At 40.5% G+C, this 18,024-nt stretch overlaps 1 protein-coding gene across 1 annotated transcript in view; it reads right to left on the minus strand.

The window, feature by feature from the left end:
• The window catches only part of ascc3 (activating signal cointegrator 1 complex subunit 3), a 186,663-nt gene that overhangs the window by 130,218 nt on the left and 38,421 nt on the right, over positions 1-18,024 (minus strand). The window contains exons 6-8 of the mRNA XM_030071902.1: positions 14,806-15,007; positions 14,004-14,139; positions 10,877-11,002 (exon numbers count right to left, since the gene is read on the minus strand). Of these exons, the coding sequence (XP_029927762.1) occupies positions 10,877-11,002; positions 14,004-14,139; positions 14,806-15,007 (464 nt within the window). The remainder of the gene's footprint in view (positions 1-10,876; positions 11,003-14,003; positions 14,140-14,805; positions 15,008-18,024) is intronic.

Below are 18,024 nucleotides of genomic sequence, written 5' to 3' on the forward strand. Positions count from 1 at the left end.
AACAACAAAAGGATGTCCGTTCAATCATTTGGGTGAGGAATGAGCAAAAACAGAATAATAAAAAAAATGTAACATGCAACAAAGAAGTCCTAAGTGTCTAATCTGTTTGGGCACAGCCAAAAGGAAACACAGAAGAAGTTGGTAGCTGACAGTCATTCATCACATGTCTTTCAATCCTCCACTAGGAATCTCCTGTACCATCAACTAGCGAACAAAGCTCTCTACAATCCTAAATCTGTTCCCTCGACAGACTGTTTCCCACTGGGAATTTGTCAAATCTGTGACAGTAGCTTTAAAGTGAATTCCTATCAATTAGTAGTTCTCAGAAAGAGTGGCAGTGTGTGTTGTCAGGCTTCTGACAATACACACTACATCTAAGTTACTACGTCCCTTCTGCTACCTGTGTTATCAGTAGTGTAGTAGGGTACTTCCGTGGGTGTGTATGTGTGTTTGGTCTGTCACTACTACAACAAGAGTGACATTTGCTCTCACTCACAACACACTCTCTAACATATTTATCTGAATAAATTAGGAAGGCTTTTACCACAGTAGCAAGTGCAGGACGCCTAGACCCTGATTCATTAGTTAAAAAGCACCCTAATAAATTCCCCACTTTTAATGTTTCACTGAGCTATTAAAGTCGTACGAAGCCCAGCACAGCCCTGTTTCCCATTACAGCTTTCAATAAATGACAATCGGCACTTGGAGACGAGAGGGGGGCGGGGGGGTGTTGCATCAGACTTTTCAGCCTGCCTTTCAAAGCCTTTCTAATAGCACGTAAAGACTTATTAGCCATTGTGTGCAGGCGCTTTAGAGGACTGAGGCACTTTGTTTCAGAGTTGCCTGGGCTTAAGTTAATGAATAGAGCCGCTGCTTGACTGAGGCTAATTCACATCGCTCAGCAGAAGAGGTTCCATATCAATCTATATCAGTTACACAGGGACTTTCAGAGATGAAGGGAAACCTGCTGGAGAGCTAGGGAGAAACTCAGGGCAGAAAAAAGATAAGCCTTTTAGAAAATGAGAGAAGACAGAGATGGTGCCTTAGAGAATTTCATTCAATTCCTATTCATACTGTTTAGGTCTACGTCTCTGCAGGAAAAGCTCTGACAGAAATTCTGTAATGGCCGATAGAATGGACAGTAAAAAACACACTTCATTGATTAACGCTCTGTAAAACAGAACCACAAACTTCTTCCTGTGATATTCCTTAATTAATTGTTTCTTCCTCTTCAGGAAATTAACTCCCTGGAGAGAGATAAATTCTCAATCCATCCTGACTCATCCCACTTAATGGAAAGGGAAAACTCAACCAATACCCCAAACATTGAGAGTCCTGAAATTGATGAGGCCTATTTACTTCTAGACAGTGTTGTATTTCAACACTGTCTAAGTGCATAGCCCCTTCATCTGGCTATGCACCTGTGTTGACTGTAGAAAGTGTTTTTGTGTACATATGAATTGTACGGTTTATTGCTTATAGCTAATTTTCAATTGCAACTGACGTAAAACGTCGCGTACTACAGTGTGATTTGACCTAGATTATTTCTAGCTACACTGTAGCAGAAATGATGTTGCCGAGAGAGGCAGGATATTCAGAAATGGTGGTTATGTGATTAGATGGTAACAAGACAAGTTACTGCCAACTTTTCCATGCTGCCAAACAGGCAACTAGGAACCAGTGTATGTCTGGTCACAACAAAATGTTTTCAATTACGGTCATGCCGATATACCTGTTTACCAATATTGGTTTACCAATATATCAGACCAAACGGACCCCTCTCATGCCCCTAACATCAGATCCTCCCAAGACACCATTGCCAGCGGTGTCTTGGGAGGTGACTGGGGGTATGGCACAGATCACAGTACACCTCCAGACATAACTGAATGTGTGACTGGACAGTTTGTGTTAGACTGACTGTTGTAATGTTTTTCAGGTTCTTGTATTATTGATTGTTCCTGTGCCACTAGGATACGTTTAGGTGTATGATCGCTAAAGGCACCACTGTTATCATTTTCCAAGTTCATTTATATTTGGGAATGTTGGAATTTAAAGGCGGAAGTGTTATAACGTGAACACTACAAAAAAAAAAAAAGTTCATATTAATGAGGAAAATGGTAATATAGCCACAGTCCCTCTATGGGAGGCTGCATGTAAAGGGATGCTGTTCTTAGGAGTTTCCAGGGTTAAAGGGTTGCACTCCCTCCTCCTTGGGAGTGTGTTTACCTTCCTCTGCCTTACAAGATGGCACACTGTAAGCCTCTGTATGTAAAAATTGGTTTTGCTCATCCAAGATAAAGTTCATCTTTGGAAATGAAGTTGTCAAGTGGTCCTTTTTCAAAATAGAATTTACCACAACTGGCCTTATATTCAAGTGTGTGGTAACCATATGGCTTTGTAACATCCAAACATGTTTAATTTTTGAGACTTTACAATAAGTTTCCAAAAAGTGGGGAAAAAATCTTTAAATTTTATTAGTTTGTAAGATTATGGCCATAATTCTGGGTTTTAGCGTCCAACAATTTCCACTCTCCACCCTGTCGAAGGCCACCCAGTGAATGGAAAATGCTGCATTACATGCTTTTCACATGGATCTTGGTCGTTGGTTACAAACTTTCTGCATGACCTATATTGTTTGGCTAAAGATAAATATTTGACTGTGGCTTTACAAATTCTGGATGACCATCAGATTTGGTGCTTTAAGCACAAGATGTCCATCACATACATGCACAGGTCAAGTATTTATACCAATGAAGTCACCGATGACCTGTGTGATGTATGTGATAGGCGTTGCATAAAAGGGTTGTGCACCCCAGAAATGTGTGTTCTGGAATCTTCTCACCAAGATTGGAAGTGACAGGGAACTGTGATGGTCATCTGGAATTCAATCCTTACTATTTGCCCCATTGAGAATTCAGTGACAGTGTTGGCAAGATGGCTGCTGCAACAGAATTATGCAAAGCCACAATGACCCTGTACAATCGTGCAAATATTACAGTCAGCAATCATGTTGCTGCTGCACAAATACCTAATGGAGGAATACACTATGGGTATACTCATCAATGCAGCCCAGGAAGTATGGTAGAAACACCATGTGACATCCTGAGGCACTGGAAGGGTGCTACAAATGTAGGCATGAGGGACATTCTAAACAGTCCTTCTAGAGAGCATCTGCTTGAGCAGGGTGCTACCAGCAAAACAGATCAGAAATGTATCCGACTGCCAAATCCCATTTGTCATGTCAATGTAGGACTTCAATAACCATGGACTCATCTCTCTGAGTCTTGGCTTCAAACCAGGCTAAATGATTGGTGCCCTTATGACAGAACCAGACTTTTGGAAGAAATGAAGGTTCTGGCCACAGTGTTAATTAATGGTCAACCAATTATTGACCAGGATGATTATCGGGGCCGATTTTTATTTTACTGATCACCTATAGAAATTAATTCATTAAAAAGTGTGCTACTTTGGCTCCACTGCAGTTGTGTCTCTCCCTGTGGTCTGTTTTCACTCACCACTCTGTCTTTGTCTATGATTGGCTAGATGTCACACGGGTAATAGCCAACCAACACTTAAGCCTCAGTGCATTGACACTGAACCCTGAGCATTGGTGTCAATGCAGCAGGGACGTATTTAATCTTCTACACTGCAAATGTAACATTACTCATCTGTATGAGTCTCTTACAACTAATTTGAATGTGTTAGCAAACATCCATGAATTCATTTGCTGGTTCATTACATAGCCAGATGACTAGAAAAAAACTAAAGGCTATGACATTATTGCTTGCATTTGGCTAGCGTAAAAGAGCTGGCCATAATCTCAGTCTCATTCCATGTCTATCTGAGTTACCTGTTCATAGTAACGTTGCTGAAATGTCCTGAAGCTGTTTCTTGTAACGTTACAGTCATGAAGGAAACTGCTGAAATATACTGCAGACATAATGGAACTATATCCAAGGCCTCTGTTAATCCAAGTGGTGGAATAACCAAGTATATTCACTCAAGTACTGTCCTAACTGGTAAAAGTGACTAGTACTTAAATCTTATAATGTTACTCCAACTGATTTTGAAGGCAAACACTACTTTTTAATCTTGAAATTTATTTGACTTAGATGACTTAGTTAATTGTTACACTGCCTGTTCAGTTTATGCATATAAGAGTAAAACAAGACTATGATAAGAGGAGCCTCCTGTACTTTTTGTTAAACTATGATGTTTAAAGGATCTATTATGTATTCCTCTAGTTTTATTCGATTTTACTTTGTCAAACCTCAGGAAGCTATTTTTATTTATTCATTTTTATTTAAATTTTCACTTAAGTTTTGATTAAACATCTGCTAAAGGCAAGGTAAAGATTTTCATTTTTTAACTGTAAATGCATATCGGTTCCAAATATCAGTTATAGGTCTCATCAACTACTAACAATTGGTATCGGTATCAGACCTGAAAAATCAATATCAGTCGACCCCTAGTATTAATCTGATCTGGGTTGTAGAAAGTAATGCAAAAGTATTTAGTAATTTAACTACTTTTTAAAAAGAGCAGGGTTTCTGCTACATGTAATTGATCATGGTGCACCGCCACGGCAAAATAAAAGCCGCCACGCCTTCAGAATGAGGATTTTTTTACAGATGTTAAAACAATTTATAAGTATATTGTATGAATGGATATACATACACATACAGTACAGGCCAAAAGTTTGGACACACCTTCTCATTCAATGCGTTTTCTTTATTTTCATGACTATTTACATTGTAGATTCTAACTGAAGGAATCAAAACTATGAATGAACACATGTGGAGTTATGTACTTAACAAAAAAAGGTGAAATAACTGAAAACATGTTTTATATTCTAGTTTCTTCAAAATAGCCACCCTTTGCTCTGATTACTGTTTTGCACACTCTTGGCATTCTCTCGATGAGCTTCAAGAGGTAGTCACCTGAAATGGTTTTCACTTCACAGGTGTGCCTTGTGAGGGTTAATTAGTGGAATTTCTTGCTTTATCAATGGGGTTGGGACCATCAGTTGTGTTGTGCAGAAGTCAGGTTACTACACAGCCGACAGCCCTATTGGACAACTGTTAAAATTCATATTACGGCAAGAACCAATCAGCTAACTAAAGAAAAACGACAGTCCATCATTACTTTATGAAATGAAGGTCAGTCAGTCCAGAAAATTGCAAAAACTTTAAATGTGTCCCCAAGTGGAGTCGCAAAAACCATCAAGCGCTACAACGGAACTGGCACACATGAGGACCGACCCAGGAAAGGAAGACCAAGAGTCACCTCTGCTTCTGAGGACAAGTTCATCCGAGTCACCAGCCTCAGAAATCGCAAGTTAACAGCAGCTCAGATCAGAGACCAGATAAATGCCACACAGAGTTCTAGCAGCAGACCCATCTCTAGAACAACTGTTAAGAGGAGACTGCGCCAATCAGGCCTTCATGGTCAAATAGCTGCTAGGAAACCACTGCTAAGGAGAGGCAACAAGCAGAAGAGATTTGTTTGGGCCAAGAAACACAAGGAATGGACATTAGACCAGTGGAAATCTGTGCTTTGGTCTGATGAGTCCAAATTTGAGATCTTTGGTTCCAACCGCCGTGTCTTTGTGAGACGCAGAAAAGGTGAACGGATGGATTCCACATGCCTGGTTCCCACTGTGAAGCATGGAGGACGAGGTGTGATGGTGTGGGGGTGTTTTGCTGGTGACACTGTTGGGGATTTATTCAAAATTGAAGGCACACTGAACCAGCATGGCTACCACAGCATCCTGCAGCGACATGCCATCCCATCCGCTTTGCGTTTAGTTGGACCATCATTTATTTTTCAACAGGACAATGACCCCAAACACACCTCCAGGCTGTGTAAGGGCTATTTGACCAAGAAGGAGAGTGATGGAGTGCTGCGGCAGATGACCTGGCCTCCACAGTCACCGGACCTGAACCCAATCCAGATGGTTTGGGGTGAGCTGGACCGCAGAGTGAAGGCAAAGGGGCCAACAAGTGCTAAACACCTCTGGGAACTCCTTCAAGACTGTTGGAAAACCATTTCAGGTGACTACCTCTTGAAGCTCATCGAGAGAATGCCAAGAGTGTTCAAAGCAGTAATCAGAGCAAAGGGTGGCTATTTTGAAGGAACTACAATATAAAACATGTTTTCAGTTATTTCACCTTTTTTTGTTAAGTACACAACTCCACATGTGTTCATTCATTGTTTTGATGCCTTCAGTGAGAATCTACAATGTAAATAGTCATGAAAATGAGAAGGTGTGTCCAAACTTTTGGCCTGTACTGTATATATAGCCTATATTCGCGCACATATACTTACTATAATCAGAGTTTGAAATGATAAATTAAATATCATGAAATGTTACACTACACAGCAATTAAGAGGAGCAAATCCTCTCCATGTAACCCCTCCAGTCGTTTCACCTGCACCTGCACCACAAAGAAAAAACATTACAACAACTGCACCGGCACCGTACGAAGAAACTTTCCAGGCTACAGCAGCGCACTGACATGCATTGTGTAACAAAGCGAAGAGTTGCCACTCCGGTCGATTTTCACTGGCTAACAGCAGCACACTGGCTTAGCTTGTCTATTCAGAGAAGAGATATCACTTTGGCTTATTTTTCAATCTGTGTTATCACACAGACATAACATATCGTTAAATTACTGGAGTCAAGGTTACTGGTAAACATCTATTCCTTCAAGCTAATTTATTATGTTCTACAACTCATAAATATACAATAACACTACATACCGAGTGTTTGAGCAACATATCTCCTCTGTGCTACAAAAGATCATTGGTAAAAATTATTAACATTATTTAAAAATATTCTTCCGCGCTGAAGCCCCCACAGTTTCAAAAAATCCTGGAGGAAACCCTGAAGAGTAATTAGTAAAGTAATGTGATTACAACTTCTAGAAAGTAATGAGCAACTTAATTACCTTCTGGCTGGCCACAACAGCGGGGCCAGCCCTACAGCCACAAATGTCTGTCACTGAGTCACTGAGTGATGAAGTTACACCATTGGTCGGCCAAGTGTTAGAGTTTTCCCATAGGCCATTTCTCTTATGTCAGCACATACAAGCCTCAATATGGGCCTCACAAAACATTTCCTGGCTTATTTGACATACAGTTTGAAGCTTCAAAATAGCCACTTTTTAAATGTGGTCACACTGCTCTGCAGTAATTAACTGTGCTCAGACATGTCAATGATTAACTACTGTACCTTCCATGCCTTTCTGAAGCAGGGTTATATTCATGGACATAGCCAGCTTTGAGGACACAGAGGTTTGGACCTTTGTATTGATTTCATATTTAAAAAATGGAGCTATTTAACTGTACAAATAGTCAGGGTTTGAAAACTGAGGTCCAGTACAGCCACACAGGTCAAAACAGCCGTTTGTTTGTTTGTTTTTTAAGTAGTCATGCAAAAGCTTTTGGTTTGTAAAATGTAGTTGCGCCTCAGCCATATTGTGAGGCCATATTGTCCACCCAAATCTTGTATGGATGAACACATCTATACAAGAACACAAATACAAAAACAAGAAAATACATATATGTAAACAAGATAACATTACTTTTATTTGATTGACATGTTCCTTAAGCTGTTTATTGAGTGAGCAAATGGTAGGAGCAGTTCTGATTCAAGTCAGCTGATTCTGAACGCTTCAGCTTCAAAAGGGATTTGCTTTTACACCTTCTAGATGTTCTGGTAGCTAAAAGCAAAGGGTCTGAACAAGAAAGGAGGCCATACACATTAAAACCCCCGTGTCAACATTATTCATAAATATATAATGCTATTCCCATGTCACCCTCGTCCGTGTGCATACATTCATGTTCCTCAGGGGTGCTTTAATGGGCAAGTCCTCAAGGACCACCGTGATGAAGATTGAAATTGACAGGCATTGAGGGGACCTCAGCACTCACAGTGCAAACCTACTCACCCACCCACCCACCCACACATACACACCTGAGCCTGCTTCATAAGCTGTGAAAACAACAAGAGCAACTGCGTGGACGTGATTAAACCATCCGTTTATCAATTTGTCATGGCACTCACGCTACACACACACACACACACTAGGGCTGACTCTTGTTTACTATGGCGTCCATTAGCATGAGTGACAGGAAGGTTAAGAGAGGTGAACAGTTACACCGGTCTTTTGAAGTGTGACAAAAATGGTTCCACAGTTTACAGGCATCAAACCTCAGAGACTTCATCAACAAAAGGCCAAATTCAGAGAAGAAAGAGTGACCTTTGCACCACTGGATCTTCACTAGTGCAGCGGTAATGATGGATTACAAAGCCCACTCCACAAGACAGGATGAGCACAGTGCCTTTCAAAGACAATAATGTGTGTGGACTTGCTCTGGTCATCTTCATCCACTAGCCTTACCTCTTCCAAAACAACAGGGTGGTGGGGGGTCGGGGGACTGAACTCCTGCCTCTCCAGCCTGCTGACCCCTACTATAGGGAAACGGTGTCTCAATGGAGTCTGCTGCAGTATGTGTGTGAGTGTGTGTTTGTCAGTCAAGCTGTCAGTCAGAGTGACGGGTCATTGTGTCCGCTGACAGCTGGCTGAGAGCTACAGCACTTCCATTAAGAGGGAACATCACTCACTGGCCATTACAGCCACAGTCCTCTCCTGTTCACTGAGATGGAGGATAGCAAGGACCATATATACACCCTGGCGCCAGCAAACTCCCAGACAACGAAACAGACATGCTGGCAAGTCCTGCTGCTTACACAGATGTACTTAGAAATGTACAAATGCTCATTTGTAAACTAGGATGAGATTAGTGTAGTTTTCTGATATATTGACCTCTTTTTAACATGAGCTCTGCTCCAATCAGCAGGGGGTTCCACAAAGCGAATTACTGCACTGGTGATGAATGGCCAGCTACTTTTGTGGACAGTTTTTTTTTTTTTTTTTTTAATATTGTCTCGGCCACGTATTTCTTTGGGATGGGCATGAGTAACCAGCTACTGCTTTAGTAACCACCTTATGGACGATCTTATTTTCTATATTTCTTTATTTAACAGGGACAATGGACAGTCATTGACTGTCCCAGAATTAGCCAGATAGCTATATTCATCCACAGTCTTTAGGCAGCCAAATACTTAGAGTAAAAGAGTTATGACTAGTAAAATACTAGTCAAAATGCTGACTGTCACAATAAGATTTTGACATGCTAATTTTTCAAAACCAGGACTAACACATTGATCAGGTATAGCTGATGAAAGGCTTTTTCCTTACTTTGATTAGTGAATGGCAATTGTGGCTGTAGCCCACTTCTGCAAATTACAAAATACGTAGCAATCTCGGCGTGCACAACTATGCATTTTTTCTTTGAGGTGACACAAAAAAAAACAAAGTCCCCTGGTGTTAAATCGGTCCTATGAATAATGCACAATATAGGAAAAATTTCACACAAGTTATACAATTTACCTTTCACTTTTCATGTAACTGATTTATCATTTTTACCTAACACAGAAACTGACAACTAAACTACTCAAAATTCTCATCACTACTATTTCAACTCCAGTCTTCATAGAAAATCTCCAGCATTCATCCAAGTGACAAGAGACATTCGTTACTTATGTCAGCTTTAGACATGGGTTAAGCTTAATTTGACTGAATTTCATACAAAAATAAGCAGCTGTTCTTCCCACAGTTAGTACTGATGCCTATTTTCTATGCAAGTCAATTTTGCTTTTGTTGTTTATTGTTAACTCCCTTGTGTGAACAACTACAAGCAGCCTAATGAAAATGCATAGCCTGACGCATGCATACGCATTTCCTGTTATCATCGCTGCCTCTGGCTCAAACTTGCTGCTGATAAAGCGGAATCCCACTCAACATTTGAATAAATACAGTACAGCCCCCACTTTTCTCCATTCTGCCTCAATGTTTTCATCAGTTCTACAGCATCTGCATGAATACCTTGGGTATAACCCAAGGTATTCATTCAATAACCAACCATTCAATCATGTTTGCGCATCTACCAGTTTACATCAATTAACTAGACCTAGGCAAAAGCCTATTAAATCTGTTTGCTGTGAAAACTAGCACATTTCTCAGTGGTTTTTGGTGTTGGTATTTACTGATTTTGTTGACAAAAGTGAGACATTCGCAATTTCAAGTGAGGGTGATGTCTCACCTCCCCTTAAAAAGTACAATGAGGTTCAAAAGTCCACCACCAAGAATTGATTGTTATTATCATTTATCAAAAACAAATACAATTTATTAACAGTCGATACCACTTATTCTAGGATATATAATGTAGAAATGATCAAATTTTTAACTTTTTAATATTTGAGAAATGCTTGAATGAAACTGAACCATATCTGAATGTCTTATGCACATCATTTGGAAAGGCTTTATGAATTTGCTATCAGACCATATATGTCATTCCAATACATGTATGCTCAGTGTAGACAACTTACACCAGATACTGACTAAATTAGCATGGTCCTCATTATGTCTACTGCTGGCGCTACTTTACAGATGTTTGCAACAATATCAAAAGATCTCAGTGAAGCAGTTTGGGACCAAACTATTCTTCCTATTGCTGGAAAATGCTAGATTATTGGTGTATTAGTGTTTTAGAATGCTAGGTTTCAGTGGAGAGTTTTAGCGTCCTATGTTCTAAAGAGGAAATACCTTTACCTGCAAAATTAAAAGATACTGAATATCATCAAAATATGTAAAAGGCTTCAATCAAAAATGTTACTAGCCCTCAAGAACCCACAAATAACCCTAATGTACACATGTACACACATCCACAGAAAAAAATAAATAAATAAATAAAACTAATTAATTAAAATTACTTAGTTAATTAGTTAAAAAAACATAGTGCCTCTTGCCTCATCTAGATCAGCAATGTAGACAGGTTTCTCCTCAAAGCCGACAGGCATGGGTTCGTTGGGTGGGATCTCCACTTCTTCATACATCTTAGTGTTATCCCTGCGGATTCCCTCAGGAAGCAGCATCTGGATATCACATAAAAAGAAAACCTAGACATCACAAATGACCTCAACAATACAAAACCAGCATATGTCAAACACTCCAAAACTGACAAAGCCCCTGGAAAGCTATTCAAAGTCAGGAGAGACAATCCAATCATCTGTGTGAATGTTTTGGCAATCAACCAGCAGCCCAAAATGGCTTTTAATTCCCATATCCTACCTGCTCCCTTTGAAAATACAGAAAAGAGGAAATACACCCCAGAGAGGCCTATGCTAATCAGTACTGGGTGAAAGAGAGCAGGAATTAAAAGTAAGATATTCTAAAAACCGGATTAAAGCAAAGGCTTGTGGGTAATCTGTTGGGTACTGGGGTGTAACGAAGGAGCAGACTGCATGACTGCAGGTGTCAAGGTGGGAACATGAAGTGCTGCAGCCCTGGGTATGAACCAAGTTACCTTCTTCTCAAAAAGTCAAGAAAAGTCAGAAAAATATGAAACACAGTATCACACCAATAATGAACTTGCTCACTAACGTAAACTTAAACTGTGTAAAATATCCAAGGCTTAAGAAGTATTACATTTACTGAAACATCAAGTTTATGAAAAACTGGAACTTGCATACTTGACAGCCAGTTGGATGAACTGAGAATTAGCTGGTTTGGAGTGAGACATTTGACAATCAGTTGAATTTGAGGCCAAAACATTTGATGGATAGTTGGATTTTGGAAACATACATTTAGGGCCTACTCACATTAAGGCCAGTTGCTCTGTATCGTGCTTAAACAAAAATGCCCCCCCGCCCCAGTCCCCTGCTGGCCAGCACTCACATTACCCAAAGCCCAAACATGCTCAAGTGCGATTGCCCTCGGTATGTACGGCATCATGTTGAAATACGACACACACATTGGCCCAACGTCATTATAAGGTCAGGTTAGGTCAGGTCAGCGGCCGGCCCACCTGATCTAGCAGACCCGTCTCCTGCCGGATGGCAGGAGGCACAGTGCCGGCGCGGCACCGGACGGTGTGCAGGCCACCCGGTCAGGTCTGCCGGATCTGACAGGTGCACTGCGCACACAGACTGCCATATATACCTTTCATTATAAACTGACTTTTGTTTACACGTGGTTGCGGCAGCACAACGGACAACGACACAGACAACATGGCTGATTACTGATTGCGCAACACGGCAATTCGCCAGTAATCGTGCTGCGCGCATTAAATGGTTTCGCGGAGGAAACGAGGAGGGACGCTCACATGATTTACGCCGTATCCACGTTCACGCGCTGCGTGCGTGACCGTGCATGTGCTCGTGCATGAACGCCCGTACCGTGCTGGGGCACACTCTCTCCAACTGTGCCAGAGCGGGGGAAGTGTACTGTATTGAAGTACGGAACGGAGCCATCACACTAGTCAAATAATCCAGATTTTGCGGTCAAACATGCTTGGGCACAGCACAAACAGGGTAATGTGAGTAGCCTCTTAAAGACCATTCAAGTAACAAGGAAGTTAGATTTAGCATACAACTGACCACCAGTTGGGTTTAGGAAACACTGACTTGATGACAAGTTGGGCTTGGGGAACTCAATTGACAGCCAGTTTCATCTGGGGCGCACACTTTACCTGAGTCTTAATGCAATACATTTTGATGAAATCGCAAACTCTATTTCAACAGGCTTAAACCACTCACAGAAAAAAAAAATGTTTAAAATAACAGCGATGGTCCTGACGGAATCAGGAGGAATGAGATTGTAGTCCTGAACATTCACCACTGATTACTGGTACAATGCCAACAAGCCATTGCCAATAACCCTGATGTGAAAAATCAGTCATGGTACCAAGTCACGACTGTAACTGGCTTCAGTTGTATAATGTTTCCCAAACCTCAGAGGGGCCACAACACAGCCTGCAATTAGAGTTGAAAGAGCATCCGCACCAGATAGAGGCTGAAGACAGTGAATCAGCAGAAAAACTGCAGCATTTACCATGCATCTCACCGCCTCTTAGTTATCAACTGTCTTTAAGGGATAGTTCACCGGTATAAAAAATGATATTATTTCACTCCCCCCTAGCTGTTATGTAGGACAGTAGTGGTGCTATCTTCCTCTCATTGTTACTGAGTGCTGGACACTCTTAAAAATAACCACATTAATCCACTCAAAGAAGGTTTATCACTTTACAAGTGTAGCTTTCCAAAACTAAAATGCACATATGACTGTCAGGTACACATAGGTGACAGTTTTCCTGTTCAATATCCGCAAAGATAGCGGAACTGCTGCACCTCCTATATCACGCCACACCAGAGTAGCAGTAGCTACCACAGAAATGGACGTAGATTGCTTCAGTTTGCTATTGGTTGTGACCCAGGCCATATTGGACTGTCCTGTCACCCCCTCCACCCCCCTACCATTCAATGTGCCCAAAGAGAATGATGACCTGGATAAATGAGAATATCCATAGACAAGAAGGTAAATTGAAATATAAAATAATGTGTGCAGAGATATGAATTTTTTTCAGCCTGTGAAAACATTATACAAGCCTTCAATAATTTCCATCTTACAAAATCTTTTTTAGTTGATTCCAAGCTTTCAAACACCAAGTTTTAACCATTTGGAGCTTTATTTTTTTCCAGTTTTGAAATATGGTGTGATAATCATTCCATAGACTGGACTCACCACACACATGTGCGGATGTTGGAGAACAAAATTATTTTTTTGTTTGTTTATTTTTGATAACAGACAACATTTTTAAGCCAGTTTGGACTGTAAAAATTCTGCTACAAAATCATCAAACTCAAACCTTCTTTATTTAACAAAGTATAACAAAGTACAAGTATTTAACAAATTGAGAGGATTAAGGCAGGTATTCCTAAGAATGTTAGCTGGGGAGAAAGGCAGGAGGCTAGCATCATTTGGGGTATCAAGCACATAGCACCAATACTATCCCACATGACTGGTAGGGGCGAATAATGCCAAATTTTTAAAACAGGTGAACTACCCCTTTAACAATTTGAACTACTTGGGCCTCACCTTGGCTCCTCCTACAAATGCAGGTGTCTTTGCAGCCTCGGCATAGCTGTCGTAGACATTAGGATAGCGTATTGGTTCATACGCTCTTTCCCTGCTCAACACAGGTTCACGTCGTGCTGTCAGCAAGGCCTGCTCCCTGCGTGAGCAAAGAGGAATCATGTTAAACATGACGGAGGGAAAAACCCATTGTACTTTGTCAAGTGCATAGTGGTGAGGCTAAGGTTCTCCAGATGAAGAAGATGAGGTCTGTGTCACCAAAGTAAAGTGGAGTCAAAACAACTGCAAGGAAATCATGAAGAGCAAAATCATTTCAATATGTTTACACCACACCAAACATCTGCAAACCCATGGTTTCATACATGCACGATCATCTCCATCCATTTTGGTGCTTTAAAATAAATACTGTGGTTGATGGATGACACAAATGACAGGCAGAGATGTGAGGCATAATGTTCCTTCCTAAAGTGGCTTACCTCTCTACTAATCTTTTCCTTCACACTCTGGCGGATTTGGCCATGCTAAGTTTTTAATTAAACAGATCGCTGCTCTTTTTTCATCCTCCAAAATTAAACTTTCAGAAAAATCCTTTATAAAAAATGATGTGAGGAACCGTGGAGTCAATATGTGTTTCTTTTTTTCTTTCTTTCTTTTTTTTGTAAAGCTGTAGCCAAGTTGTGATGAAAAATGTACAAGGTAGTGGGTTTCCATGTTGAAACCTGAGAGCACAGGTGGAGACAGAGACAGAAAAAAGAGAGAGACAAATGGGAAAAAAGACCAAGAGAAGTTCAGATGGCTGATCTACCTCTGGGCTCTCATCTCTTTGGGGTCAAAGTAGAAGCCAGTATCTGAAGAGTCTGCGTCATCTGTGCCTTTCCCTCGCTTCCTTTCCCTCTTTTCTTCCCGGCGGTACATTTTCATCATCTGTTTCTCCTGTTCCGACTGGATGGTCACCTGGCATCCATAGGTGGGCTTGCTGACCTCACCACTACCTTTACGGCTGCCATCTGAAGAGAAAACAAAGATTAAAATGAAAGACAACATGCTGCAACATCAGAGGTTACAGTTAGATTCCGTATTATACTGGGTAGTTTCACTGAAATCGAAATCTCATTTCAATGACAGGCCTAAGACCAAAATATATTAAAAATAATAATAATGACTAAAACACACAATGCAATTGAGTTAGTCAGCAACATACACGGATCTACACTGTAAAAAGCAGTGACAAGCATCATAGAGCATCAAAAATCACTGAAAATGTTAAAAAAAAACAAACAGATAGACAGACAGACAGAAAGACAGACAGATATATAGATATAGATGTAGATAGAGATATATAGAGATATAGATATAATTTCAAAGTGTAGTCTTTCAAAGTGAAGTCCCATGGTCTGGTACCATAATTAAAGAATTTAAATTAAAGACATGAGAAACAAGGGAAGCTTCAGAAAGGCATCATGTGGATAGAGCTGACCAGCAAACTTTACGGTATAGTTATCCCAGAATTTATTTTATTTTGTGGTTCAAACATGACATTACACATTATTTGGTCCACAGAGTATATAAAGTATTATCAATATGGTATTCATTATCTTTGCATTCCTGTATGATGTTCTAACATGAACTGTGCAATTTCATCTTTTAGTTTTAACCAAAGTTTTGTAAGACGTTTGTAATACAGGCAACAATGACGAAAAAGACAAATTTCACAACATAAATGAAAACTGCAGTCTTATAAGAAAATAGATCTGTGGGACTAAAGTGATTTCTAAAAGTGTATTTCACAATGCTATATTCAGATAAAACAATTCAACTACAATCAAGACATCTTCAGGCCCCGAGTTATAATATACTAATATCCCCAACCGTATGCTATAGAGTGAGTAACAACAGATCACTGTTGAGGAGAGCTACACTTTGCATGTGGTGTGGTGAGGGTTAATGCCCCCAGCGCAGCCTCCCTGCTAGAGCCACAACAGCTCAATGAAAGGCAGAATTGCTCTTGAAAACAGATGAGATCTGATGATTGCACCACTGCCTGGGCTGATTGACTGAATGATTTCTGCTTTATCTCGTCTCGCGGCTCTACCTGCTGCGCTGCCTCCCTCTCTTCTTCTTCCTGTCACTCCACCCCTCTCCGACATTACTTCTCCAACCCCCTCAACTCTGTTGCCCTCCAAATACACCAATTCCTCTATCTAAACCATTCCCCATCCTTTATGTTTTCTCTCTAACATAGTCATCATGCCTTGTTATGTGAGCCCTCCCCAACACTGATTGCTTCTAAATCTCCTGGATTTCTGTTTTGCCAAGCCTTTGTACTGCCATACGCTTTATAGAGACAGATTTTATGTTCATTTTTTTTAAAACTGTTTCTTAGGTGCTTTGTAGTAGTCATAATTCAGTTACATGATACAACCTGAAGAAGCAGCCATACTGACATGTTAGATTTAATGTTTTTAATGATAGGTTTCTGTCCATCATATTGTTTTGGGATGTAAAGATTTATTTCAATCAATCAATCAAACTTTATTTACATAGCGTCAAATCACAACAGAAGTTATCTCATGACGCTTTACAGGTAGAGAAGGTAAAGACCACGCTCTACAAATTACAGAAAAAACAAAACAAAACAAGAAACCCAACAGATTCCCTCCTGAGCATGCTCTTGGCGACAGTGGCAAGGTAAAACTCCCCTTTAACAGGAAGAACCCTCAGGTAGAACCAGACTCAGGGCGGGCAGTCATCTACCTCGACCGGTTGGGTGGGGAGGTCAGAATTTCAGTCCTAATGGTACAATTGCACAATTGGCAAAAAAGCTATCAAACGGTCAAGTTTCCTATCAAGTGTCGATTAATTAACGCCACCATGGCTTTCATGCATACAGCATGTGTACAGCATACAATACAATGCAATACAATACTATACCTTTATTGTCCCAACTGGGAAAACTGTTGTGCAGTAAGGTTAAAAAGGCATACAACAAGAGACATACCATACAATATAACAAAACCCAAGAAAGCACCATTAAAAGCAACCACATGTGTCATAAGTAAACAATAGAAATTTGCTTACTTATGACGTGTGCTTTACGCTATACAGGCCTTCAAAACAAGTCATGCTCAACGCAGGTTGAGAAAATGTATTGCAGCAGGAACAAAAGAAGGTTTTGTCCTATTGAGTTTGGCTATGGGGGTCCTGTAACGTCTGCCTGAGGGCAAAATATTAAGGCTATGTTCGCTAACCAATGAGTTTCAAAAATAGGTTTTAGCAAACAAATGTGATTTATCTGGCGTACCACCTGCTGCCAACTTCTGCCCAGCTGACTTCTTCACGGCTACAATGTTGGGTGACATAGCAAGAAACTGGCTGACAGCAAGATTTAGTTATTCCTCCATTCTTAGAGGTAGGTAGAAAACCTTTGGAAATATAGCAGAAGGGGGTAAGTACAAAGATGAACAATTTTAAAGTTGATTGAAGTCACTGAAGCGCTGAAAAAAGTCCAAAAAAGCTGAACTTTTCCTTGTAGCTCATCTCGCCTGTCATGTAGCAACAAGTGTCAGCCATGTGTTTGTAGCTTCATGTCTCCAGCTTCAACTGAAAATGACTTGTCGCCTGTTGTTTGTTGGCTGTCATGTGAATGTAGCATAAAGACACAGAGTTTGTTTTTAAACCATAATATGACCTCAATGCCCCAATGCTGAATCACTTTATAACCTTCAAGGGAGAACTATTTTTTTTTTTTTTTTTTTTTGGCTAGACCACACAGTGGGGCCAGCCCTGCAAATGCAAATGCAAATGTCTCTGACTGAGTGATCATTGTTAGACTATGTGATGAAGTTACAAGATTGGTCAACCAATCTGATGTCACTGGTAAACACAGAAGTGGCCAAACAGTAATGGCAGCAGTTACCACTGGTCAGCTGTGTGTTGGAGTTTCCCCACTGGCCAATGCTCTTTCAAAATGAACTGGCACAGCAGTCCCACTCACTGACTGCAGCTGCTTTTGAATACTACTGAA

Source organism: Myripristis murdjan, chromosome 16, assembly GCF_902150065.1.
Source record: "Myripristis murdjan chromosome 16, fMyrMur1.1, whole genome shotgun sequence".
NCBI lineage: Eukaryota > Metazoa > Chordata > Actinopteri > Holocentriformes > Holocentridae > Myripristis > Myripristis murdjan.